The sequence below is a fragment of the Myxocyprinus asiaticus genome, chromosome 49, assembly GCF_019703515.2.
Source record: "Myxocyprinus asiaticus isolate MX2 ecotype Aquarium Trade chromosome 49, UBuf_Myxa_2, whole genome shotgun sequence".
Lineage (NCBI taxonomy): Eukaryota > Metazoa > Chordata > Actinopteri > Cypriniformes > Catostomidae > Myxocyprinus > Myxocyprinus asiaticus.
In genome coordinates, this window is record NC_059392.1 from 26475405 (window position 1) to 26501991 (window position 26587).

The 26587-nt window shown below is 39.1% G+C and overlaps 1 protein-coding gene and 1 long non-coding RNA gene across 2 annotated transcripts in view; both read right to left on the bottom strand.

Moving 5' to 3' along the window:
• LOC127438538 (uncharacterized) overlaps window positions 1-26587 on the bottom strand; it is an 87741-nt gene that overhangs the window by 7364 nt on the left and 53790 nt on the right. The gene's annotated exons all lie outside the window — the stretch shown is intronic.
• Window positions 1-26587, bottom strand: part of LOC127438523 (adenylate cyclase type 9-like) — a 38960-nt gene that overhangs the window by 7364 nt on the left and 5009 nt on the right. Inside the window, exons 2-9 of the mRNA XM_051694166.1 lie at window positions 7681-7838; window positions 7473-7580; window positions 5927-6171; window positions 5296-5398; window positions 2746-2948; window positions 2036-2195; window positions 977-1125; window positions 694-720 (exon numbers count right to left, since the gene is read on the bottom strand). Coding sequence (XP_051550126.1) covers window positions 694-720; window positions 977-1125; window positions 2036-2195; window positions 2746-2948; window positions 5296-5398; window positions 5927-6171; window positions 7473-7580; window positions 7681-7838 — 1153 coding nt within the window. The remainder of the gene's footprint in view (window positions 1-693; window positions 721-976; window positions 1126-2035; window positions 2196-2745; window positions 2949-5295; window positions 5399-5926; window positions 6172-7472; window positions 7581-7680; window positions 7839-26587) is intronic.

Here is a 26587-nt window from a genome sequence, read left to right on the forward strand (position 1 = left end):
AATAACGTATGTATGCAATTTCTCGTGAAATCCGTCCTGACAGCTCTAAATTATAAATCATTATTATAGGTTTATCAAAGTGTATTTGGGTAAAGACATGGTTTGGAAGATGGATTTTTGTTGCACTCTCTCATTTATAATATTTTGTTATTTTTTAAACAAAAAAAAGTTACATAGTGTAGCTTTAAAATGTATGTGAATCTGCTCTTTTTAAAATGTTTATGTTTATAGTATAGTATACACAATAATTACATGATGCTTTTCAGATGATACACTCTATAACGAACACCTTGCTGATGAATGTGTGCTTACTGGGATAAGAAACACTCAAATGCAATATTAAAAAAAAGTGAATGATTTAAAATATCTTTAAGCAATAAAGCCGATACTTTACACTAAAACCCTAATGCAGATGATGACTGTTTGTTTTGATCTGTTGTCGAAAACCTTGTTCAAAGCAGCACATAAAGTGTGCTTTGGTCTTGATACAGCCTCTGACTTCAGGCTCAGAGCTCCAGTATGCAGTGACTCTACATGACTGTCATTTCATGCCACTATGATGAAAAAAGGCAGCAAATCCTTTCACATGTACACACGCACAAACAAAAGTCTCAATCACCCTCCAAATGTCAGCTCTACATCAGAGTCATTATTAGGGACAATTTCCTTGACAGCAGTTAAAGAAACACTCACCCAAAAGCTGGAGAGCTGTCAGTGGTGCTGAAAAACAAACAGTTATTATAAACCATAGTTCTATACAGTAATTGTACCATTCTGACAGTCAACTTAGTGTTTACATAAGCTGCCCTGAGTGGCAAACCACAGACCTTAAAACGTTTTGAAAGGGATAGTTTACCCCAAAATTGCATTTTTTATATAATTTGTGTAAACCCAAGAAGTTCATAATCGAGCAGATTGTCCTAGTCTATGCTTTACTATTTAAACAGGTTTGCATTCAAAAGCCGGGATGTCGGACCTTGGCCTGGAGGTGGCGCTGTAAAGCTGGGCGAGCAAAGACAACCCAACTACAGTGGCCAGAACAGAGCGCATCCAGAAACTCAGCTGGCAGAAGTTACAGTACTGGATAATGGCAATAATGAGGGCACAGCACAGGAACATGGTCGCCTGTAAGAGCAGAAGAGGAAAGAATGTCCTTATTTAAACTATGAATCAATGACAGATATTCATATTTACAAACTAGAGCTGTCAATAGAATAATTAGAAATTGCGATGATCCTCAATTTATTTGAAGTTTATGTGATTAATTTACAATTTTGAATTAGCAAAAATCAGACTCTAAATATAACTTTTTCATAATGGGGCAAAATTCTGTTCTAATTCATACATGTTAAGTTTTGATGAAAATCAAATTCTATTTAAATACAGCTAAAAAACAAAAAACTAATATTTATTTATAAAGTTCAATTTAAATGGCTTTAAATTATTTACTGTAAATACCAAACTTACATTTAACAAAACTATTGAGAAGACTTTTATCCATCATCTACTGAAAAACAAGATTGTTGTGTTTTGAACACATTATTCCAACCAATATTTAGAAATCGAACAGAACAGAAAGAAACAGTAAAGCCGGCGTCACACGAGCAAGAGTGTTTGCCGACTGTTTAGCTGAGATCTCGCTCTCTTCAACTGGAGGTACCTCACACTTTCCGACACAAATTTGTGGAGGGGTGACAGACATAACAACTACGTCACGCGGAGCTCGCCGAAATAACAGAAGTACCACGTGAACATAAACAATTGTAATAGATTGATTAAGGATGTGATTCATGGAGTAACTTTACCTTGTGAACGTGTGTGGTTGTGTATTTACCCCCTCCAGGATTGCCGTAGAAGGCTTATGTTCATATGCAGCTTTCAATGAATAAATTACTTTCCGTAAAAACAGACTGTAGTGTCTCAACTTTCTGATTTCATCAAAGTCTCTTGATTATCTAATATAACCATACACAGACATAATATACCGAAGGAGGGGTGGTTGAGAGGCTTACCCATCTCTTCCTTTCTCGCTCACCTGGATAGGCAGCTGAAGACTGTAAACCAGGTGGGAGAAGACGGACACAGCAGGAAGGGACGCGAGCACAGCCCCGATCACATGACGTGAAAGCCAGCCAGACCCCAGCTTCAGCAGAGAGCGAGAACAGTTCTGTACATCGTCCAGGCAAAAGGTCATACTGCAAGGATGGAAAGGCATAAAAGATGAAAAATTATGGGGTGATCAGTTTGCTAAAGACTGCCTGAGGAACAGCCAATGGCACAAACCGGAAGTCCACTTATAGAAAAGGTTTCTTGCATCAAAACCAGATCATTTTTCACCCTCTAATAATGAATAATTCTCCTGGCAAGTGGCTGAAAACTGAAGAGGCAGTCATATGTAAGCACTATAATGTAACACCCAAATCACCATGGCTGAATACCCTTATTCATAACTCTAAATGACTGACTTTTTTTTATTTTATTTATGATAACATTTAAGCCATTCACAATAGCTGAAGTTTTAATACCCAACATAGCCTAACTCTGTCTAGTCTAATATTATCTTTAATTGCAAAAGAAAAAAATTGAGTATATTCTCATTTTGAAGGAAAAATAAAAATATTTTTTTCGTTAAATGGTCTGTTTTGCATTGTAAATGTCAGAGTATGTCTATAAAGTACATCAAACTCTTTATGCCCCCTTAAAGAAAATGTAGATACTCCTCTATCATTATGATGTTCAACTCACTGGATAGACAGTGTGAGAGATTCTAATAGAGCGGCCGTGATCACCAGACCAAGTGTGGTTGCCCGGGGTGTCTCCGTGGTAACAAGGGGATACAGGAAGCAGGCGATGGTCAGTGCGAGGAAAACAGCGCAAGACAGCAGAACATCAAGCAGAGAGCTGAACACTGGACTTGCAAATGTCTGCACCGGCACATGGTTTACCACCTGGTGGGAAAATAGAGCAGATGTGATAAAAAGCTAGTATCGTTTTTTTGTTTTTGGTCAAGTCTCAGGATTTTTAACCATGTTGCAGTACACAGAATAAGCAGAAGAGATCTACTCGTGATTGTTTTCAAATCTACATTACTATTCTCTAGATTTTTGTATGAAAGTATGTTTGTTCGAAAAAAGAGCTGAATCCGACAAAACATATATTTGGGGACAAATTGGGGATGTTCTTATTTGTAAAAACAAATATTCTTAAATTATTGTTTTCTTTTCTTTTTAATTAAATTAATTCTAATAGTTTTCTTTTAGGGTTAGGGTGTGGGTTAGGGTTTGTCTAAAATATCGGTAATTATAATTAGCTGTATTTTAAAAACCAACAGAAGTCTATGGTACAGTGGCAAGAAAAAGTATGTGAACCTGCACATTAATTCTGCATTGCATTAATTGGTAATAAAATGCGATCTCATCTCAAGTGATCACAAAGTGCTTAAGCTAACAACACACAAACAATTATAATCTTTCATGTTTTTATTGAACACGTCCCATTAAACATTTACAGTGCTGTGGAAAAAGTAAGTGAACCCTTGGATTTAATAACTGGTCGATCCTCCTTTGGCAGCAATAACCTCAACCAAGTGTTTCCGGTAGTTGTGGATTAGACCTGCACAACATTCAGAAGGAATTCTGGATCATTCTTCCTTACAGAACTGCTTCAGCTCAGTCATATTCTTATGCTGTCTGGTGTGAACGGCTCTCTTGAGGTCATTCCACAGCATTTCTATTGGGGTAAGGTCTGGACTCTGACTGGGACACTCCAAAAGGTGGATTTTCTTTTTTTGAAGTCATTCTGTAGCGGATTTACTTCGATGTTTAGGGTCATTGTCCTGCTGCATCACCCAACTTCTACTGAGCTTCAGCTGGTGTACAGCCACCCTGACATTATCCTGTAGGATATCTTGATAAACTTGGGAATTAATTTTTTCTTTGATTATGGCACACAGTCCAGGCCCAGAAGCAGCCCCAAATCATGATGCTCCCTTCACCGTACTTCACCGTTGGGATGTTTTCATGTTTGCATGCGGTGCCCTTTTTACACCATATGTAGCGCTGTGTGTTCTTCCCAAACAATTCAACGTTAGTTTCATCAGTCTGCAAAACATTTTCCCAGTAGCATTGTGGAGTGTCAAGGTGGTCTTTGGCAAACTTCAGGTGTGCAGCAATGTTTTTGTTGGAAAGCACCATCTTCCTTCATGATGTCCTGCCATGGACACAATGCCTGTTTAATGTTTTCAGTATAGTACACTCATGAACAGAGATGTTAACCAGTTCCAGAGATTTCATCAAGTCTTTCACTGTCACTCTAGGGTTCTTTTTTACCTCATTGGGCATTCTGCAGTGTTCCCTTTGAGTCATCTTGGCTGGATGGCCACTTCTAGTGAGAGTAGCCACAGTACTAAATCATCTCCATTTATAGTCCATGTATAACTGTGGACAGTTTAATAACTACGCTGTACAAGATACCTTTGTAACCCTTTCCAGCTTTATGCAAAGCAATAATTCTTGATTGTAGGTCTCTAACGTCAGCAGATGCTACTTGTGAACAGCAAACTCAAAATGTTTGAGTGCTTTTTATAAGTCAAGTAGCCCTAACCCACACCTCTAATATCGTTGCATTAACTGGATACCAGGTTTCCCAACTCTTGACTCTAATTAGCTTTTGTTGATATCATTAGCCTAGGGGTTCACATACTTTTTCCAACCTACACTGTGAATGCTTTATGTATTCAATATGTACAAGAACAACACAATAATTTGTGTGTTATTAGTTCAAACGGATTGTGTTTGTTCATTATTGTAACTTAAGATGAAGATGTAACCAAATTTTAAGACAAATTTATACATAAATGCAGGTAATTCCAAAGGGTTCACATACTTTTTTCTTTCCATTGTATGTCTACATTTAGATTCAAATCTGACTACATCTACCTTTGGGGACAATCAGGTACATCCTCATTTGCTAAAATGACTCGTAAATAAATACTTTTTTTATTTAAAAAAATTCCAAAAATTTTCTTTGGTTTATAGACTTAGCATATAGTTACCCAGGGGTTAAACTGGGGCGAAACGCTCCGGAACGGCACTCCGGCACCTCAAAAAAATAAAAATAAACATTTTGGCAGTTTGTCTGTCACTTCATTTTATTTCCTGCAGGCAGGCTCCAGTTCCAGTTCTTACCTAACACTAACCCAACCATAACCCCAGTAGTTACCATAATTAGCTTTATATAAAGCAATAGAAGTGTGTGTGTGTGTGTGTGTGTGTGTGTGTGTGTGTGTGCGTATACCTCCTCCTGATAGCTTGTGCGGTAAGCTGACTCCAGAGGCTTTTCCAGGAAGTTCAGACTCAGCTTGTTAATGGGCGGCTTGAAGAAATAATCCTTCATCAGACTAACACAATGACCGTGATAAAGAAAAAAAGGAAAGAATACAAATATTAAATAAGATTTCTGTAGAAAATATGAGTGGTGATTGTTTGTGTAAAACATATCATCAACACTAGGGGGTTTTCTGGGTGTCAGTCTTCTGGCGCTGCTATGCCGTTGCTATGGTGTTCTGAGTGGTTGTTAGCATGTTGCTATGGGGTTGATAACTGGCCCAAGTCAAAAAACCCCTAGTCTTTTTGATATTCTAGTCACTATATATGGCTCGGGTCCCTCCTTTTTCACATGTTTTATCTTCTGCCAGGCAGAAATCGAGCAGAAAATTTATAGCAGATTACATAACAAGCCACGCGATTTGAGGTATCAAAAGCACAAGAAAATGCTGCTTTTTGGACATTTACTATGGTAACACCATGATTTTTTGGCATGTACCATGGCAACAGCACAGTGTTCTTTGAAGTACTTTTTTTAAGGAATGTGGCTCCGTATATCCCACCTGTTGTGTGATAAACAGTCTCTGCAGTTTCTGTCTCACCTGTCTTCCTTTATCACTTCCACAAAGTGTGCATCGCTTTTCTCCTGGAAGTTTTTGGAGCGTAGCGGGAGGATAGCAGAGTGGTCCATGCCAGCGCCGCCTCCTTCTGCAGATAGACCACCTGCCCAGCTCCTGTCTTTGTCATGGAGTTTGTCACACAGGGAGGACTGGCTGACCCTCACGCCTTCCTCACACATAGGGCTCAGCAGTCCGTTCAGGGTTTTAGGGCTACGGCCTGCAGGGAACTGTGTGAAACAAAAGTAGTCATAGACTAATCTGAATAGACTGCATATTTCATAATATCAGAATTAGACGCGAGCTGTGTGGGCTTGAAGTACAGTTCGTTCAATATGTCGTACAGTTGTGTACCTGGGTGTTGATCATTAAAGACCCTATGAAATGGCTTGACGAGTGTAGTTTTTTTCTGTGTCCTACTGAAACAGACTTTTTTAAGGTCCACCTTACGGATCCAATATACATCTTAAATATTACAGAAATTGACTAATAGCCACAATACAACAATCTTGATCTCACAGCGTCTTTAAAGGCCAAAGAGATGCCACTACATCTCACGCACAGTGGACGTGATGCAAATTTTGTCATCAGCACAGTATGCACGGATTGTCTGTGTGCAGCCCAGTTTTTAAAGACAAGCGGACAGTCCACGTCTGTCAAATGCATTCTAACAGGCTTGTGGTCCAAAGAGTATACGACACATGGAAAAACAAAGTATACCCTAGCCTAAAGTCAAAGAAACAAGTCAACTGAAAATGTGTGGAAAAACATATTTTTTGTGTTTCATCAGCTTAAAACTATCATTTTGAATTCAATATTGCGGTAAATGACAGCGTTGAGCTAAAGCATTAAACTTGTTCTTATGCTGCGTTCCACTTCCTACTTTGAAAAGTGCAAGATGTCTGACGTCATACTTAAAATGAATTCTGTGGAATGAATAAGTAGGTGTACAGGTATTCCTAATAAAGTGCTCAGTGAGAGTAAGTGCATCAATTTAACACAACCTCTATGATTTATTAATGCATGGTATCGTATCTAACAAAGTATTAATTAATTTGCTTTAAACAAACAACGAAGGGTGAGTCATTAGCTTAACATTAGTTGACTGTCATATATAACAAACATTATTGGAATAAAGCACCAAAAATGTTGCTGTCATTGCTGTTCATCATCTTTCATTTTGACACTCCCATCATCTAGAATTCCGAGTTTCCCACAATTTTAAATGGTCCTCTCTGTTGATAATCGTACAGCAACAAAACAAGTGCAAGGATTGCAAATGTTCATTTAAACATAATCTTCCAAGCTGAACGCTTAATGGTTCAAAGTAGGAGATATCAATAAGGAACATTTCAAATCAAACTTCGAATGAAAGGCAGCATAATTACACTGACTTTAACTGAGCATTATTGTCAATTCGTTATCTGCGTGGCAACTCTTGTTAAAATTGGGTACATTGGGTTCTTGAGAGAGAGTCGTGCTGTTGTTTGGAATTGGGAAATTTGTTTGGCTTTGTTTTGGAGTTATGCACCTTGCTACTGTTGGCTTTATGCTCATCCTGGCAACCATTTCGAGTTGCCTCATCTGCTATTGTATTCCCACCAGCATCTACTGAGACACTGCAGGATGTACACACAGACTGAGGACAGAAAGAGACAAATAACAGATAAACAAAGAATTAATGCCATTTATGTGTATAATGGAAGATGTGTGATTGGTTGTGTGTTTGAGGGGCATACCTTGCCATGTGAGAGAGGCTCTGCGATGGGGGAGTGTGTGAGGTCTCGAGTGTGTGGATATTGACTTAACATCTCGCCCAAATCTCGCCCCAAACTGACCTGGGAACAGCTACACCGCGAGCCCATTTTCCAACCTGAGATCAAATAAGTCTTCAAACCTAGAGACAAAAGACAAACACATAAAAATGTAAAGCACACGATTTTTGTCTTCTACACACATTTTAATTCTGTTCCACCAATACTTTTTCAATAGTGTGATGGTAACACCGTATTCATTAATACTAGTTACAACTACATTAGTTAACATGAACTAACAATGAACAATACTTTTACAGCAATTAAAAGTCATATATGTTAACATTAGTTAATACATTATGAGCAAACATGAGCTAACAATAGCAACTTTTTGGCTATCGGGCCAGTGTGAGCCATGGCTATCAACTGGTCAGCCTGGGCCAATAGCCGCGAGGACCTCGAGCAAAATCGATTTGCATTCCCACCATAGAATAGAACCTTATTGTAAAGTGTCACCAGTGTGACAGTAGTTCACCTGTTTTCAAAATTATATACAGCTTGTATGTATAGCTTTTGCAGTTCATATTGCATTGGAAAGTCTCACTGAACTGAGTAAGCAGGTTGAGTGAGCAAAGGTCCGATTCAGTAAATCAAATCTCTTCTTTTTGGATGGTTCATGTAAATAAACTGATGGAAAAATTATTCACAGAATGAAGCTGTACATTTCTGTGTTTTAAACTAAACCAAAATTAAGTTGTTTTATAGATTTTTTTTGTTGTTGTTGTTGTATTGAGTAAATGTATCCATCCGTCACCCTAATTGAGATTGTTCATCCATTCAAAATACAGAATACTTACATCTTTAAAGAGATTGGCACACCTCTTAGGGGCCATTCGCACTGAGCATGTTATTGCGGGAAAAAAAGCTATACACAGCACCATAAATAGAGCAAAATGCATTCATCTTGGTTCAACTACACTAATGCCCAGGGGCGTAGTATCCGGGGGGTAACCCCCCCAATAATCAAAACAAGAAAGTACAATAAAGCCCCACCCCCCCATTATTTATACCATGATCAATGGAAACATGGGTAAATGCTTCACACTGCAACAACTTTCAAGACTGGACTACTGTAATGATCTGTTGGTCGGCCTCCCAGCTAGTACGATTGAGACACTGCAGATGGTCAAGAACGCTGCAGCGCATCTGGTCATCAATCAGATAAAGAGGGCTCATGTCAACCCACTCTTGATTTCACAGCACTGGTTACATGTAGCTGCCTCCATCAAATTCAAGGCTTTTACTCTGGCCTTTAGAACAGCCTGTGGAACAGCACCCTCTTGAATTCACTCTTCCAGGTCTATATCCCAACTTGCCCTCTGCGGTGGTGAACAATGAACAAGCGATGCCTGGTGGTCCTGTCACATAGAGGCACAAAGTCTATTTCACGATTATTCACTTTCTCTGTTTTGGAATGAGCTTCCAACCTCCACATGATCTGCTGAAACCATCTCAACATTCAAGAACCAACTGAAAACACATCTGTTCTGAGAGCACTTAACCAATCCACACTAAATGCACAATACTGAACAATATTTATAAAATAAATAAATAAATAAATAAATCTTTTCTACACGAGTTTCTATACTACTCCAGCCACTTTCAGAACCTGAAAGTGCATAGAATCTTGTAGGACAAATTGCTTGCTATATTCCTCATTTGTTTTGTTTTTCTTATTTTTTTAATTTTATCCCCTTTCTCCCCAATTTTGGAATGCCCAATTCCCACTACTTAGTAGGTCCTCATAGTGGCGTGGTTACTCACCTCAATCTGGGTGGCGGAGAACAAGTCTCAGTTGCCTCCGCTTCTGAGACCGTCAATCTGCACATCTTATCACGTGACTCGTTGTGCATGACACCGCGGAGACTCACAGCATGTGGAGACTCATGCTACTCTCCATGATCCACACACAACTTACCACACGCCCCATTGAGAGCGAGAACCACTAATCACGACCACGAGGAGGTTACCCCATGTGACTCTACCCTCCCTAGCAACCGGGCCAATTTGGTTGCTTAGGAGACCTGGCTGGAGTCACTCAGCACTCCCTGGATTCAAACTCGCGACTCCAGGGGTGATAGTCAGCGTCAATACTCGCTGAGCTAGCCAGGCCCCCTGTTCCTCATTTGTAAGTCACTTTGGATAAAAGCATCTGCTAAATGACTAAATGTAAACGTAAGAACGCAGGTGTTTCGAAACGGTTGAAAAATATGGCACTCCTGCACAAGACACTGCACAACAGTCAATGTTTACATAGAAAAACCATTGTAAAACAGCCATGACAGACCCAATGCATTTGGCACCAGCAGCTCCTTTAGTAGCTCCATTAAAACTTTGTTTTGTAGGTCTGATTTGCTGCTAATACTACACAGGCATATAAAGAGTGCTTTAGTGCACCAGAGTGAGTTTGTTCAGTACTGATGTTTACACTACTCACAATTTCAAGTGTGAGGATGAGCAGTTCTGTTGTACCAATGCACACACACCTTGGAGTGTCCAGTAGAAAACTTCTATGGCATCAATACAGACAAAAACAAACAAAGCGATTACAGCAGGCCAGTATTAGTCTGTTCAAACATACAGCTCACAAACTAACCATGTTACGCTCGCGTATAATCCCCTAAAACACACAAAGACTAAGTGTCAGTGCTTATACTCCTGCAGGGAAATGCTTGTGCATATCTGCAGGTAATCTACAGCGTATAGCCTCCAGGAACATTTTCAGAAAGGCTTGACTGAACTCCCCAAGTGGCTGCCATGAGAGATGAGAGATATGTCTGAGAATAAACAGGTCGTAACTTACCTGAGTTGTGGAGTACCGGCCTAACAAAAGCTCATAAATATATTCCAAAACAATCAGCACTGTAGCATGACTATGCAAATGCCTCAATGACATTAGGAACATTGTATTACAGTAATGAATTTAGCTAAATGTTAATGTTGACGTTCAGTATGTGAAAACTGGGTCTGTGGTATCAAGGCACCATCTTATTACATGCCATTTTGTCCCAATCCTGGCATTTTGCCTTATTACATACTCAACAGCATGTACTTTCCCACAACCTCCAACGTATACTTTTAGTGCATAGTAGTACATGAAAATCAAAGCATCAATGTCATTAAATACAAAACAAAGAACTGCTTCCTAACAAGCTCTGGGCCAAAGTACATAAAGATCTGCACACAGAAAAGTAACTGGACTCCAAACACAAAGGAGCTTCGAAGAGCCTTTCATGCCCTTTTTAGCCTCTTTGACCCTAGAGACACCAATTAATGGAGACCTAAGCCCGAGTCCAGAACAGAGCTAATGATCCTGTGGACCAAAACCTGTCTGAGCTGGATGGCCATGCGGGCAACTTCTCCCAGGAGAACGGGTCTTAAGGAAGTCATAAATAGTCTTTTGACCTCTCTAACATGGGAACTGAAAGCAGATTGGGATCAGGGGATATTCTTGCAGCACACAACCCTGGAGGCACCACAGCCTTCCATGGAACAGCAAAAGACAAAACACAACATAGCTGGGGTTAAACCATGAGACTTCCTTAAGAATTTCCACTGGAGCGGATTGGCACGCTAAAGGCTAATTTATACAGTACTTTGCCTAAGAATTATGTCGAAATGCACCGACTTTTTTTTTTCTGCTAAGGTGCTCATTTGGTGACACTTCTTTTTATCACGCACATCCCTAAAAATCTTGACCTGGGAAAACTCGGCTAGTCTAAGAGCAATCATGGCTGTTTCTCAATGTGCGTTCTTTTGCGTTGCGTTCTCGTGGACTCGTTCGACGTCATCATCCACTGCAGAAGTTCAATTCCAATACTCAAGAACGCAAGTACCAAGAATAATAAAGTTACCCGGATGTGTTCTTGATCGGGCCATATATCAAGGATGCATCAGATGGTGACTTGTGAGCAAGAACCCGATACTACGGTGGCAGACGAGGGACATTTATCTTGTGTTTTACCCACTGATATATCAGTGGTTTTACTTCAACAGTTTTCCGCTGTAAGCTCGAGATAGTCTGAAGGCTCGTCAGACTCCATCAACATTTGTTATGCATCATATTAATATAGTAATAAACACATGGAGGAAACGAGTGTTTACAGACTTTATTCTTTTAACGAGTTACTAGTCCTGCAAAACCTCACCTGTGTGATGACAATCATGCTGTCACTGGTGTGTGATAATGCCAGTAGTTCTCTCACCTTCAAATGTGCTGTGACGTTTAATTGTGCAACAGCAAGATCGCAGCACATCTCAAAGCTCGCAATAGACACGTTCTTTGTATACATGGACTGTCTGCGCACTGAGGTTTTTTCAGACCCATGGACAGTCCACATGATTGTGCAACTTCGGCACATGCGCCTGCCGTCGAGTGTGCTAAAAGGGCATCACAAAGCAGTCGTAGTGTGCGTGCTTTGAGCGCATCCATATGGCTAGTGATCAGAAGAGTATACGTTGAAAGGCTGAGCGCTCGACCGTGTGCGAGACAAAGTATACCCTAGCCTTAAAGACTAATCGTATGTGTGGTTTGGATGTAATGTTCTTTATTTACAATTGCGCATACCCGCTGAGCACACTGGAGCTAGCTAGGTTACTATCTTAATGTTTAAAACTGATAACATTGAAGCTCGTCTCTCCAAGTTTATTGTGAAAACAAATGTTACAACAAAGACAGCTTACTTACTTATGAGTTGAATACCTTCTGCGACATCATGTCAATAAAAATTAATTTTAAAATGACGCTGCTTGTAGAATCAACTCAGGCTTCATTCACCTAGGGTGCTTTAGTTTGTTCTGGAGAAAAACGTTTATCTTCCTTCATTGTATAAAGTAAGGCTTAAGAAATGTACACTTTCAATTGTATGAGGTGGAGTCTCTATACTGCTCTACTGTCTAACAGGAAAGCACTACCATGATTTTAAGGCACCACACTTTGGGGGGACTTATAAAACCAAGTTAATGCTGCTCAGAGCCTGCTTTGTAAAAATTCTGTGTAAAGACAATGCTGCTTAAAAGTCAGGCTAAATTATACCTGCTTTCAGCCTCTGCTGCTTTGGTTCTGTGTAAATGAAATGCAGCATCAGAGCAACCTTCATGTTTGTTGCCATAATGGATCATATATTTCTTAATTTACAGCTTCATTTGAAAAGAATAATGACATTTTCATTCATTTCATATTTCTATATTCATAATTTATATTTTAAACATTAATCTCATAACATTATTTATGCAATTAAAATAGTTGTGTACATGCATTTATGCCACCTCTGTGCAGCATTAAACAGTCAGTGTATACACCTTTTCTTGTTATATATGCCACGTCAGATGGAGCTTTTGTGCCACCTTTGCAGTTTAAAAATGGATTTAGTGGACTTCACAGGGGGAAAAAAACAATGAAACAAAACTATAGAATATGACCCCTTTAAAAAGGAATATTGAATTTTAAATCAAAGTTAAGTTCTGGTATGCTGATGACTACCACAGAATGTTTTTTAACTAGTGTTGTCAGTTAATTAATTGTGATTAATCACAGATTTTGGAAGTGCTGAAATCTGACACTATATACAGTTCTTTTCCTGTCAAAATGCATTTATTTCTATATTAAGGAATAAAACAATATGTAGCAATATAATGCTTTAATAACATTTTCCAATCAAAGACTTCCGCAGTATCAAGATAGAAATTATCTAAAATATCACCAATCTCAAGTCTAAGTGGGAGTTTGACTAATTGAAAGAATTAGTCCCCATAGGTTGAGTATTCATTGCAATGGGCATTAAATCTCTTAAACTCTCATCCTCCACAATATTAATCTGCCGGTAGACTGTGTCTATCCACTTTGTTACAGCAATCGTGAAGCCGTGTTCCTGATTCATGTCAGGGTGTCAACGCCAGCAGCGCTTTGAACTCCACATGAAAATGCTTGAACACAAGTGTCTCATTCTGTGTTTTGGTGATAGTTAAGGCTTGAAGTGCTTCTGTGGTAAATAAAATGCACCTTACATAGGCTGAAAAATACCTGATTTCTATCACAAGTCCCATCTGTGCTTGTTTTGTGCATCAAATAGCGTTAAGAGCTCCTTTTACATCAGTTTATCACTGTGTGTTGAGAAGTGTGCGTCAGTGTAATGACTCCGGGTGGACACATTACAAAGGTTCCGACCTTCCAACAAGTGTTTATGGTGGTTTATGCATAAGAAAAATGTACGTTAAACTTTTAAAATGAATCACATGCATTGACACATTAATTTTGACAGCTCTAATTTAAACGCGTACTAGTTTTCTAAATAAACATTTTGTTGACATTGAAAGTTATGCTTTGAATGAGCAAGGGACTTCCATGTTAAGTGCATACCTGTACAACTGTACACAGGTTTTTGGTTTGTTTTTATAAACAGGGTTGAGTGTCAAAATTATTTTCTTTCGCAATCGACACTATGCCACAGTTGCTGTCGATAGGACTTAACTTGTATAAAACCTGTAATATTCCCTTATGGTATTTACAAAGTACCTGCCATTGTTTAGTGTTGTGCAGTATTGAGTCACTGTTAAAAGAACTATGGCAGGTTCCAATTAATCAAACATCAATAAGCCATATCCTCTCTAGCAGTATCCATTGCTTCAGTCACTGACAACAGAAACTGGTTTGTGTTTATTGTGGAGCACAGTTAAGGCTCACAACTGACACAAGTATCAAGAAGAACTGGCACCATATCTTACTTTATTCTAAAAATAACTGAAAGCATTTATTTGTACATGGCTTAATCTGAGATGCAGCAAACAATGAACAACAACAAGTGAAGAGAGAGATAAGAGAATAATACTTTAAATATTAATACAAGAAATATTGTTTCTTGTTAGTACCGAGCATAAACTAGCCTATTAAATTTAAATATAATAAATTGCACACTTGCTCACAATGAGATGCAGATAATTTTTAAAGAAAAAAACATCAACAGATTCTTGAGTCTCGACTGTTTTAAGCTTGGTAGATGAGGTTGATTCTGAAAGTAAGAAGATTGTACTATTTATGACTGCACCTTAGATATGCATATTTAAAAAAGAAACTGGAAACCGGTGAAAGAACCAAACAACGGTGGAATGAGTCATAGAGCCGACCAGAAAAAAGTAAGTATAAGGAGACAACCTGAGAAATTTGATAAGATATAGAAACCAATATGTGCAATAAAAAGGGGCACGTTTTTGAGAGAGTGAATATTCTCCTAATGGACTTTATTAATAGTCATTAACACAGAGTAAAGCATCTACTCAGCATGCCTCAGCACAAAATTCAGCTTGGGATTTCACACAACACCACCAAATATGTTGTATATTTTCACAAACAAGTAACAAGAAGTGCAGATATAAAAACAACAAATATCAGAAATTGCCATTGCAAAATAGCAAAATATAAGAAATTGCAATATTGCGATATTTCAAACCATCATAAAAATATGTTTATACATAACCGCCAGTGGACAACCACATTTAAATGCAGGAGTGAATCCCCCAAAGTTATTTTGTGTACATAGTGAAGCATTGATACCAACAGTTAAACCTCAAAAGGGGGCACTTGGATGGAGGAACGTTTGATTCGGTTTAAAGTTGGTTAAATGCAGTTGTCACTTCCTTATATAAATTAACTCTGTTACAGGGAAACATGGCGCAGCTGTCAAAGACATTCGTCTAGTGCATGTTTACATAGGAAAACAACTGAATAATGCATCTGGCATGAACGACCCTAAAGGCTCCGATACACTCACAGTGAAGTTCTTCTGCGTTCTTCGCAGAAAGGAGGTCGAAACAGCTGAGCAACAGTATATTGTTCGCAAACATTCAGACAACATCAATGCCACTAGGGCCTATGTTTATTACAGTAAGGGTTTAAATATAAGAAGCACGCTTTCCTGTACATGTAAACTGACACTAAAATGACTTAATGTTAAACATTAACTAATGTAACATTATAATTAAAGTGTTATGACTACTTGCATCATCATATAAAAATAATCCACATGAGGTCAGTAAAAGAAGCTGTTTTAAACACTCAGTGATGATTTAAAGTACTACCAGCCACAACATTGAAACCACCTGCCTAATATTGTGTAGGTCCCCCTCGTGCCACCAAAACAGCGCCAACCCGCATCTCAGAATAGCATTCAGAGATGATATTCATTCTCACCACAATTGTACAGAGCAGTTATCTGAGTTACTGTAGACTTTGTCAGTTCAAACCAGTCTGGCCATTCTCTGTTGACCTCTCTCATCAACAAGACATTTCCGTCCACAGAACTGCCGCTCACTGGATGTTTTCGAATTTGTGTCACACCCATTCGTTTGACAATTTCACTAAAAGTATATTGGCGCCTACAGTGTCAAAATTACTTGTCGCTGGAAACTTGTCTGCTTATGACCCAGTGGTCACACTGGAGGAGGAACCAAGTCATATCTTAGGTGGTTTTCATACTGGGCACATTTGCTGCAGTCCAAATTCAAGTGCGATTGATCTCTGAGCTTCCCGCAGTGTTGGTCTGGTTTCAGACTCACGATTCTGTCGAACCCCGGTGCTTTTCCATACAAGGGAACACGTACTTTTCAGTTTTTTTCTGTCAAACTGTAATCTCTCTCTGTTCCACTGTCACTCTCTCTCTTTTTCTGTGTGTGTTTCCTTGTACAGGAGACGAAAGATAAGCCTCGTCTTGTCAGGGCAGAATGCCCACGGCAGGCCAGGTAAAAGAGAGAGAGAGACTCTTACATGAACTGACTGCGACATTCCTCATGAGCATCCAAAGTCGCTCTCCTGAGTCAATCCTTCCATTAATATGTTGTTTGTTTTCCTTCCTATTCCTCCATTTATTGCAGAAGTGAAGCAAGTATAAAGACCCTTCAGAATAGGAAACCTATGAGGACCTATTAAAATAATATAATTTGCTACAAGATATCTTAAGTTAATATCTTAAAAGGAACAGTTCTCCCAAAAGTAAAAGGCACACGTCTCAAGCTGCAGCTGAGTTACTCAATGAGTTATGTGTCAAAGTACAATCATAAGTATGAGCAATAATCATAGTGATGCTTGCCTTAGATTATTTCTGCAATTCTTTAGAATATCCAAGTAGTGATTTCTGTACTATTAACCATCCGCAACAAGCCTGCTTTGCATTAACTTCCTGTCACATGACCTTTGACTCAAGCAACTGCTGTCTTTGCCCTGCTGGATCACGTGCCCCACAAAAACTCCAGAGTTGTCAACTTGTTACGTGGGTGCTGGGGTTCTCCCGAAATACAATGTCTGGTTGACGAAAGGATATAGCGGAAACTTAGCTAATTAACACGATGCAGGGGACGACCTGTCCCTCACTCTTGATGCGTCTCTTCCTCTGAAAGACGGTGGTAACTCACTCCCACTCTCTTTCTCTTCCTCTCCTGGCTAACCACAATGTTTCCACTTGCCCTGCCAACAATTGTACATTTGAGAAAAACAGAGTGAATGGAAGCAAAGATAAAGGGACAAACAGAAGTGATAACTAGATTTTACCTTAGTCACCTTCTCCTGGACATGCACATCTGCTGAATTATGGCATGCGATTCACAGAGGTACAAGTGTCGTTCACTCTGGTATGCATAATGACACTAAATAAAATAACATAAAAAAGAAACAAATATAGTTCCCCGCGTTCCCCACCATGTGCACTGGGTGTGTTTTTGATGAAGTTTTATGGAAAAGCACCGGGGATCGACAGAATCGTGACCAACGCTGCGAGGGGCGTCAGGAACAAATCACACTCAGATTCGGACAAAAGCAAACATGCAAAGTATGAAAACCACCAAAGATGTGGCTCGGGCCCCTCCTTCAATGTGACCACTGGGTCATAACCAGACAAGTTTCCAGTGACAAGTAATTTGTCTGTCAACACTGTAGGTGCCAATATCCCTCTAGCAAAATTGAAGAACGAACGAGTGTGACGTAATTTCGAAAAAAATCTGTCCAAAAAGGAGTTTAGTTTGTTGCGGTGGATAAAAACAGCTTTCCAGCACAAACTTTAAGGAAAAATTCACGTCGTTTGTTAAACACTTTCTTAATGCCATTGGTCTACGTGATAGGTAGATGTAACCTGGTGCTCGACCTACTTTGATGCCACCATTTTTTCCCCAGTTAATTTCTGTACTCAGTCGAGATCAGTCATCATAAACACAATGGATTGCAGAGTTGCCACTCTTTCATGCACCCATCTTTGCAGTAGTGTCAACGTCTTTCTTTAAAAAACAAGTTGAAAACCCTTTTCATGATCGCACGTGGATTCTTTTCACAAAATCCATAAAAAATGTTACGGTCATGACTGATTATGACAAAAACTCAAATTTACACGGAAGTGATTTTTAATCACTTGTTGCTTTAGCGCGCTGCGTCTGGTTAGGATATGGGATGTTTTCACCTTTTCTATCGTTATCGATTGAATTTCTAAGTCTGGGGTCTTAGAAGGTTAATTAGTGTACCTCTCCTCAAGCTGCACAATTTGAGATATCATTCATGCTCATTGAATTATTCCTTCACTGTGTTATGGGCCCAAGTTTAATAGTTACACTCAGTGTTGCAAAAACCATATGCCACATATTCACTGACCACATTCTGAGATCACATTTGTTCCCCATTCTGACAGTTGATGTGAACATTAACTAAAGCTCCTGACCCCTATCTGCATGATTTTATGCACTGCACTGCTGCTACACGATTGGCTGATTAGATAATCGCAATAAGTAGGGGTACAGGTGCACCTAATAAAGTGGTCTGTGAGTGTAAATGCAACACAATGTCACACAAAGGTTAAAATAGTTAGCAAGCACCACTAATGAAGTGATGAAAAGGTTTGACAATGTGTTTCAACAGGGACGCATGTCCCTCGTATCAGTCTGAGCTTAATGGAAGACAGATGTTTTGCCACTTCCTGTTTGCTCATCCTCTGCATTTTCTCTATATGAATGTCTCAGACTTTTCCACTGGCCCGTTACTCGCGTTCTTTTCCGCATTTGTGTTTTCTGTTCATTTTGTGTCCTTTCTATTCTGCTGATAACTCTGTTTCCATCTCTCCCTCTTGTGAGATAGGAGAGGAATGAAGAGACGAGTAGGAGAGGAGGGTGAGAAAGAGAGAGAAAAAAACGAGTCCTGTGTGGTTTTTGATTACACCATATTAGGACACAATGATGAGCCCAAGGATAGAGCTCGACTCCCACCCCCACTCTCTCATCACTTCAGTCCAAACTCTGCTGTTTTCGTTACAGAGCTTATATCAGGCCACAGAGTGCAAAGGGAGTCCCTCTCTCTCCATCACACTCTCTACGGTACCAAGCACACAGGATGACGCACAGGGAGAGTGAGCTGCGTCATACATCAGTATGTATCAACACACACACAGACCTACAGCAATGTCCCTCAGTCTATCAGTGACCAAGATGGATGAAAGACAGATTTTTTCTTTAGAGCTTTTACACTGTGCTTAACCCAGGTGTTTTTTCTTAAACCACACTTTTAACCCCAGGTAAAGCAAGGTTTCACACTTTTCATTTTAAAAAGGGGGTTAGTACAGCTTTTAACCCAGGGTTAACCCGCAAATATATACAGCAATGGATCTTGCATCCCTAAAGATAACCAAGTATTTTGTTTACCCAGAGTTAAGTATGACCCTGGGTTAACAGTTTCAAGAGTGAAAAGGCCATTTCTCTTGCTCCCTTGGACAAGCAACATTTTTGTGAACATTTATGTAAATGTATCTTATTATGAAAGCAACACTGCTTTAGGCTTTTTTCAGAGAGCATTTTTAATAAGTGTATTTTGTCTTACTGTACCAGCAGCTTTTATTCACTTATTATTCGTTTGTTTACAGTCAAAACAAGTGAAATACTAGTAATTCAAAGTATTTAAATTACATTACTATGAAGGTAGCATGTATTCTGTAATCTGTAGTGGAATACATTTTAAAAGTAACCCTCCCAAACCTGGTCATGCATCAGATAGCAGCATGTAATTAATTACAGCAGTTTATCTGCTGAAGAACCGTTACAGCATTGCTGTTTCTTCCCAGAACATCCCTATCCCATGTGCTGGCTTTACACAATCACTGGGCGGGTATATGTGCACATGCATGGGTATTTGATCCCTCGACTCTCGCTTGTGTCCTTGCTTTTGAAAACATACGGTCTCACACACACGCACAGCTTCATATGTCACCACTGGGAATCTGACAGACAAGATCTGGTGCTGGAGCTCTGTGTATGTGTGTGTGTGTGTGTGTGTGTGTGTGGGTAGGTTTCAACGTGCAAGTGAATGTGCAATGCATGTCATGCAAGTTGAGCTCAAAGTCAAGGTGTGAGTGTGTTTGAGAGTTTTACGCAGTTTGAGTCAACCTCCTGAAACAGCAAATGTTTAATGCACACATTACAAAGAAAAGAAATACCACTGTTCGGCAGAATAATTGGTAACTGGAAACTGGGTTTTCGTTTACAACCAGCTCTATTTAACTTGTTTTTAAATACAGGACCTGAATGATGCTTGTATCGCTCCATTCCACTAATAGCTCTGAAGTATTATTCTCAAAAGTTTGCTGAAGTGTAGTTAATGCCATACGAATTGCTTTCCAAAAATGTTCTATTATTTCTTCCACAAAATTAATAAAAGAAACATTAACAGTACTGGTAAGGGACTGGAATTGAAACCAGAAACTATTCATTTCTTACAATTTCCACTGCTACTGCCAGCAAAGATAACGCACACTCACAGTTTTACTCACACACAAATCTGGGTGGTACAGAGCCATGATCCAGAAGACCTCATTCTGCTTTGCAATGTCAAAATTTATTTAAAAAAAATGTAACATACAACTCTCCAGCAGCGCATGCTCTAACTTCTCACTCACTCTCAAACACAACATGATCACTGGCTACACAAAGATGTGTTATCAAAGTAATTCCCTGACCTGTCCACAAGCAAAGCAAGGCCAGAGCCTGGCAAACCCACAATTCAACCAGCTGTGTCAACAACACACACACAGTGGTAGTGATGTAAAAGGTGGGTGTTAGAGAGAGAGCGGAAGAGAAAGAAACGGAATGGGGGAAAAAATTACTGGAGCTAAAATGTGCTTTCTGTTTCAGAGAATATCTTGGTGGACATGCCACAGCATGTTTCTCCAGAAAAAGTGCAGATTTTTTAGATTAGTCAAAAACAGGCCATGACATCACCTGACAAAACCCTAAACTGTAGTCAAGAGCTTCTGTATTGAGCAGCTCAAGATAGAAATCATTTTACACAATGTAGCTATGTGCGTCAGGGTCTCTTAAACCGGCTAACAGTAAAACTGCAGCATTTCATGGTTTAATCATCACACTAGGACATATCACGATTTAAATTTTAACAGAGCACACGCTCAAATAAGCGTGTGAGCATTTGAAAGCAGTCGTGTGTCAATAAGACAGTGTGCGTGTACCGGTTTGAGTCGGTGCTCAGTTCTACCGGTACTGCACAAACATTGGTATCGTGACATCTTTTTTATTTTAGTACCAACTAGGTACCAAAGTACCGGTACTTTTAACAACACTATTTGGGAGTAATGCAAACATCTGTTCTTCTGAACTGGACATTCTCAATTATACAAACCGTTTCACAAAGAGTTTGTGAATAACTTGACTAATGACCTTTTAAGAGAAATGCAAATATTTGTTCTTTTAAAACTGATCTTTTCAGCAATACAGTAAAAATGTTCACAAAGCGTCTGTAAATGACTTGACTGTGAGGACTTTGGGAGTAACGCAAACGTTTGTTCTTTTGAACCAAATCTTTTCAGCGATACAGTCGAAAATTTTCAGGATACGTTTGTAAATTGCTTGACTTGTATATTATTGACCTTACACTTTTATGTTTATTCATCTCTTTACACATTCACAGCCACACAGCTAACACTACAAAGTCTTCAAAACTTCATAAATCAGTTCTGAGAACAATAGTCAGAATTTAGATGTAATGGATGTCTAAAGACAGATATAGCCTCACAGCTGTGTTTACACCCACATACACATGTATTGTGGCTGAAGTTCCTTGACAGACTGGACAAACCTGTCCAATCCAGTGTGACTCAAGGGCACCGGGTGACAGTATGCATTGAGCGTTTGGTTGAAAGACAGAACATAGACTCTCCCCACCGTATGCGCTCAGTAAAGCGGAGGCTTTTAAGAATACCTTTACTATGACATGTCAAAATATGATTATATATGCATGTCTATACATCTGAAAGGAGGACTAGCATTTTTCTTTTCATATAAAGAGATATACAAACTCTTGCCATACAATATAGTCTGTGTGTGTGAGCAGGGTTGGGCTCATTATCTTCAAGAACACACTCTGATCTGAGCGGATCAGTTTCACCAAAACAGCTTGAATTGAGAGAAATGGCACTCTGTAGTTTAGCTACTGTATTTTATTATAATATCAAACTGTGTTTAGAGGTTCTCTGGTTATTCTCTGTCATTCATTCCTTCACTACTACTTTTCCTCTCCTGTCTTTCTTATCCTCCTATCCCAGAGAGAAAAGAGAAAATGTCAAAGCCAAGCAAGAAGATGTGTGACTGCAGAACACACACAGACATCAACAGTGTAGGGAAATACTGAACTGCAGTAAATTGTACATGTCCAGAGGTCTGTGGCCCAAATCGGATTTTTTCACTCACATGTGACACAGATTTGTTTATTGGATGACAGTGCAAACAGACGAAAGCATTTTGAATCTGGCATTTCCAAATCCAATCTAGTCCACTTTCATATGTGGAAATAAACACAGTTTCTAGGCTATATTTCTCAAACTACAGTATATTAAAAACAAATGCAAGCCAATCAAATCTGAAATAATTATATTTAACTCTTCTTACCTTCGATTTAATGGTGTGTTATGCTTGTAAGTAATATTACACATTCTTGAGCTTCAATGGTAATTACATTACACCATACAAAGTCTGCAAATGACTTTATTATCCATCAAGATGGTCTTTCTCCATCACTTGCTGATATAGGCTTCAGTATTATTAGATATATAAGTACTGAGTGTCCTATCCATATTAAAAATAAAAATAACGGCTAATTAAAATGTTAATTATAATGAAATTATCATAATGAACATGGCCGGGTTTGTTATACGCAAGCTCAAGTAGTGTTATATGTATGCGGATCAATTTAAGGGTGTCGGCTGTTCAGACCAGTATCTGATATGGGCTACATTTAAAACGTAATGTGAACAACCTTACCAAAAAAATCAGATTTGAACAGAAAATCATATTTGGGCCACATTCAGCTGCGGTGTGAATGTAGCCTAAGAGCGCTAATAGGGGACATTCACTGAAGCGTTTTCGCATCCGTCCACGCTGTTTTTCAATTGCTTTCCGATGTAAAAATGCACAAGACGGACATTTTTGACCGTTGCATCATATCTCACAGTTAGTTCAGCATCCCACGCAAGAGCGTTTTAGATGTCTTGCCAAGTGAAAAAACGTCAACTTTTAAAAGCATATCTCGAGATACTGGCATTCTGTTCTTTGTTTTATTCATTGTGCTGCATCTTGCTTCTTTAGCGCAATAACATGTTAAATCTGAACGGCCGATTGCATGCTAGAGTATATGCTGCAAATCCTTTTATTTCAATGGGGATGGTGGGTTGCAACGAAAAGCACAAGGGTTTTGCGAAAAAGACGCTGCATCACAAGGAAAAAATATGTTGATGTAATTGATGCTCTGTCATGCGACCAGAAGTTGAAAAACGTTTTGCTGCAATGGACAATGGCATCCATCACAGATGGAAATTCGAATCTCACACTTTGACTCAAGCCACATTTCAGTAGCAAATAATAATTTGACTCCAAAGTTTAAAAGCTAATTTGTAGCATACAAAACCGTTATTACAAAAACATTAAAAATTACAAAATTATTACATCAGAGACTGAACATGTTTGGCATCCATCGACCAATGAGAATTTCAGATACATGGGTCCATTTGTGGATGCTTTTGGAAACCTAATTTGGTGCATTTGCCAGAATTCAAATTGACCAGACAATTTTCACGCCCTCAAAACGCATCTTATACATTCCTATATATCAAATGCCCCGTCAGAGCATTGCAAGCACACCAAGACTGCGAAATCTATAGGACGGATGACTGTAGGCTTCACATACAGTGGAACAGGCAGGGGAAAACAAATACTGATGTAATTAGTTCCTAATTGAACCATATTCCATGTGCCGCAGTGATAATTTAAACGCTCTGTTTGTTACAGTCTGGGAACGTATTGGTGGAATCAATTATTGAATTATGCAAATGCAAAAATAAAAGCCCAGCTGTCCATGCACATAAGCATAACACCTTTGTGGTGTTTCTCAAACACAAATCCAGAAATTCTTCATAATATAACCCAGGTTCACAATGTATGATTTTTGCCATGATTCTGCTGTCTGAGCCAAATTTACAGGATTGTAAAAGATTTATCTTGTTGTAGGGCAAAATCGGCCAACTTTGATCGCTTAATGTGACATGTTCACTGATGGGCGATTAATTACCTTTGTGATGAACATTACCCAATGAAGTTCTGGCAGTGTCAGAAATTGTCACATTTGTGTGACTGCTCTACGATAGCTAGATGAAATAAAACACCCAATCAATGCTGTCAACTGGGACCAAAGTCAAGCTACAATGTGTACCGTACAGTCTGACTATAATGTCGCACAGCTTATTAAAGATCTACACGGGCCTTGATGAAACCCAACCCATACCCGAGACCATGTGACACGACCCTACATGGCCCGAATGGTACCGTCAGATTTTAAGACATTTTTTGTGCCAAGAACACTTAGAATGAAAAATACAATTATACTTTTTGCCTTCATGCAGCTGTGGTAGGGCCAGTGAAGAAAAAGCACCAGTAGACAAACCTCGTGGTCAGACAGACAGTGACACATACCTCACACATATGGGCTAATAGCGTGTGCATGTGTCCACCCATCCACCCACCCTCCCATTAAAATCAGACGGTCACGTAGGGTGACATGACTGGCACCAGGGCAGAGGGGCCATTTGTGAGACAGCAGTCCAGTCCATCACCCTTGACACAAATGTCTGATCTCAGCCTCCTGCAGTCAGCAGATTTAGTACAGAACTTTCTGGTCTACTTGTACAATCTCAACACACATTTGAACCTTATTACAACTAGGACTGGACTGACACCAGTGTGCAAATTATACAATAATTGTTTGGGGATTGTTCAGGGAGCAGTCTGTTGGGATTCGTCTCAAGCAAGCCAAATTGACTTTTGATGCCCCTAGCAGAGTTAGCCAAATCTCAACTATATAAAGCCATGTCCACACTAATCAATTTTCATATAAAAACTCATTCAGTTTCCAAATGTCATCATTTTCCAAAGTATGAGTTAATGGAGATCACACTGGAGCCGATGCAAAAATTTCTAATGCTGTTAGTCAGCGAGTTGGCATAATGCGGCCAATTCTAGGGTATTGGAACTCTCTTTCCATGTAATCATGTTGTTTTGATAAACACAACAAATATTTTTAACTCCTCCCTTGTTTATATAAAAAAAAAAAGCAAAAATTGCATTTGCAGTAAGGCACTTACAATGGAAGCAAAAGGGGCGAGTTCATACATTACATAAACCCTGACTGAAACAGACCTGCAGGTGCTAAAGAACTAAAAACATCTCTGGATGCCCATAGATGCATCATCCTGAGTTCATCACTATGAATTGTCTCGAGCGGTAGAGCTGCAGTGTCATTCCCTTGGCGTGACAGAGCAATCCGATATCACCCAGCAGCAGAGAGATGAATAATCAACTCGTGATAAAGAGCGGAATGGATACAGTGGAACAAAGCACTAATATAACCCATACTCACAAACACTCTGCCCTCTAACAAAACCTGTCATTAAGCATACAGGTGGCTATGACATGCTAAAACACAACTGCAGTGCTATTGAAATACAAGACAGGTTTTGTACACTGTGGAGATGATACACTGGACTTAAAAAGCTGGTACACACTGGAAAACACTGGAAAACTATGATTCACAGCCGTAAGTCTATTACTGTAGCCGCCGCCCCTCTCTGACTGACAAGAGGATATCTGAAGGGATACTGCTGATAAGAAGGGAGGAGACAAATATGCTGAGAGGTTCAGTTAGGGAACTGCAAATCAGGGTTCAAATTAAGGACATGGGTAGGGAGAGAGGCCAAAAGGAGGACAGAGAGGCAGAAAAGAAGAAAAATGATCTATGGCTTTCAATCAAAAACTATGTTGGATGCAGGTGTTAAAGGGACAGTTAACCTAAATAAATAACCCAAATTCTGTCATCATCATTTGTGTTTGTCTTCTTCTTTAAGGTTCACATTTATTGCATTTTTTTCCATACAATGAAAGTAAATGGTGACCGAGCCTTACATCTCTTTCTGTGTTCCACAGAAGAAAGTCGTATGGGTTTTGAATGATATGAGGGTAAGTTACTTTATTATTTATTCCTTTAACATAGCTACTCATGCTATTGAGAAAGCATAATTGTGAATATGTAGTTGAATTTCACTAAGAAAATGTGTAGGTCATATTTAGCCCCAACAGCATAAGAACAAAATAAGCTATATTTTGCTAAGAGAAAGTAAATATTTTTAAAACATTAAGTAGTTTTTTTTACATTGTAAAGTTATTTCCTGACAATTAAGCACAATTTCCACTAAATTTTCATTACTCTAATGCGAAAAAGAAAAAAAGGTGCTTGGATGCCATGAAAAAATTTGTGCTTTTA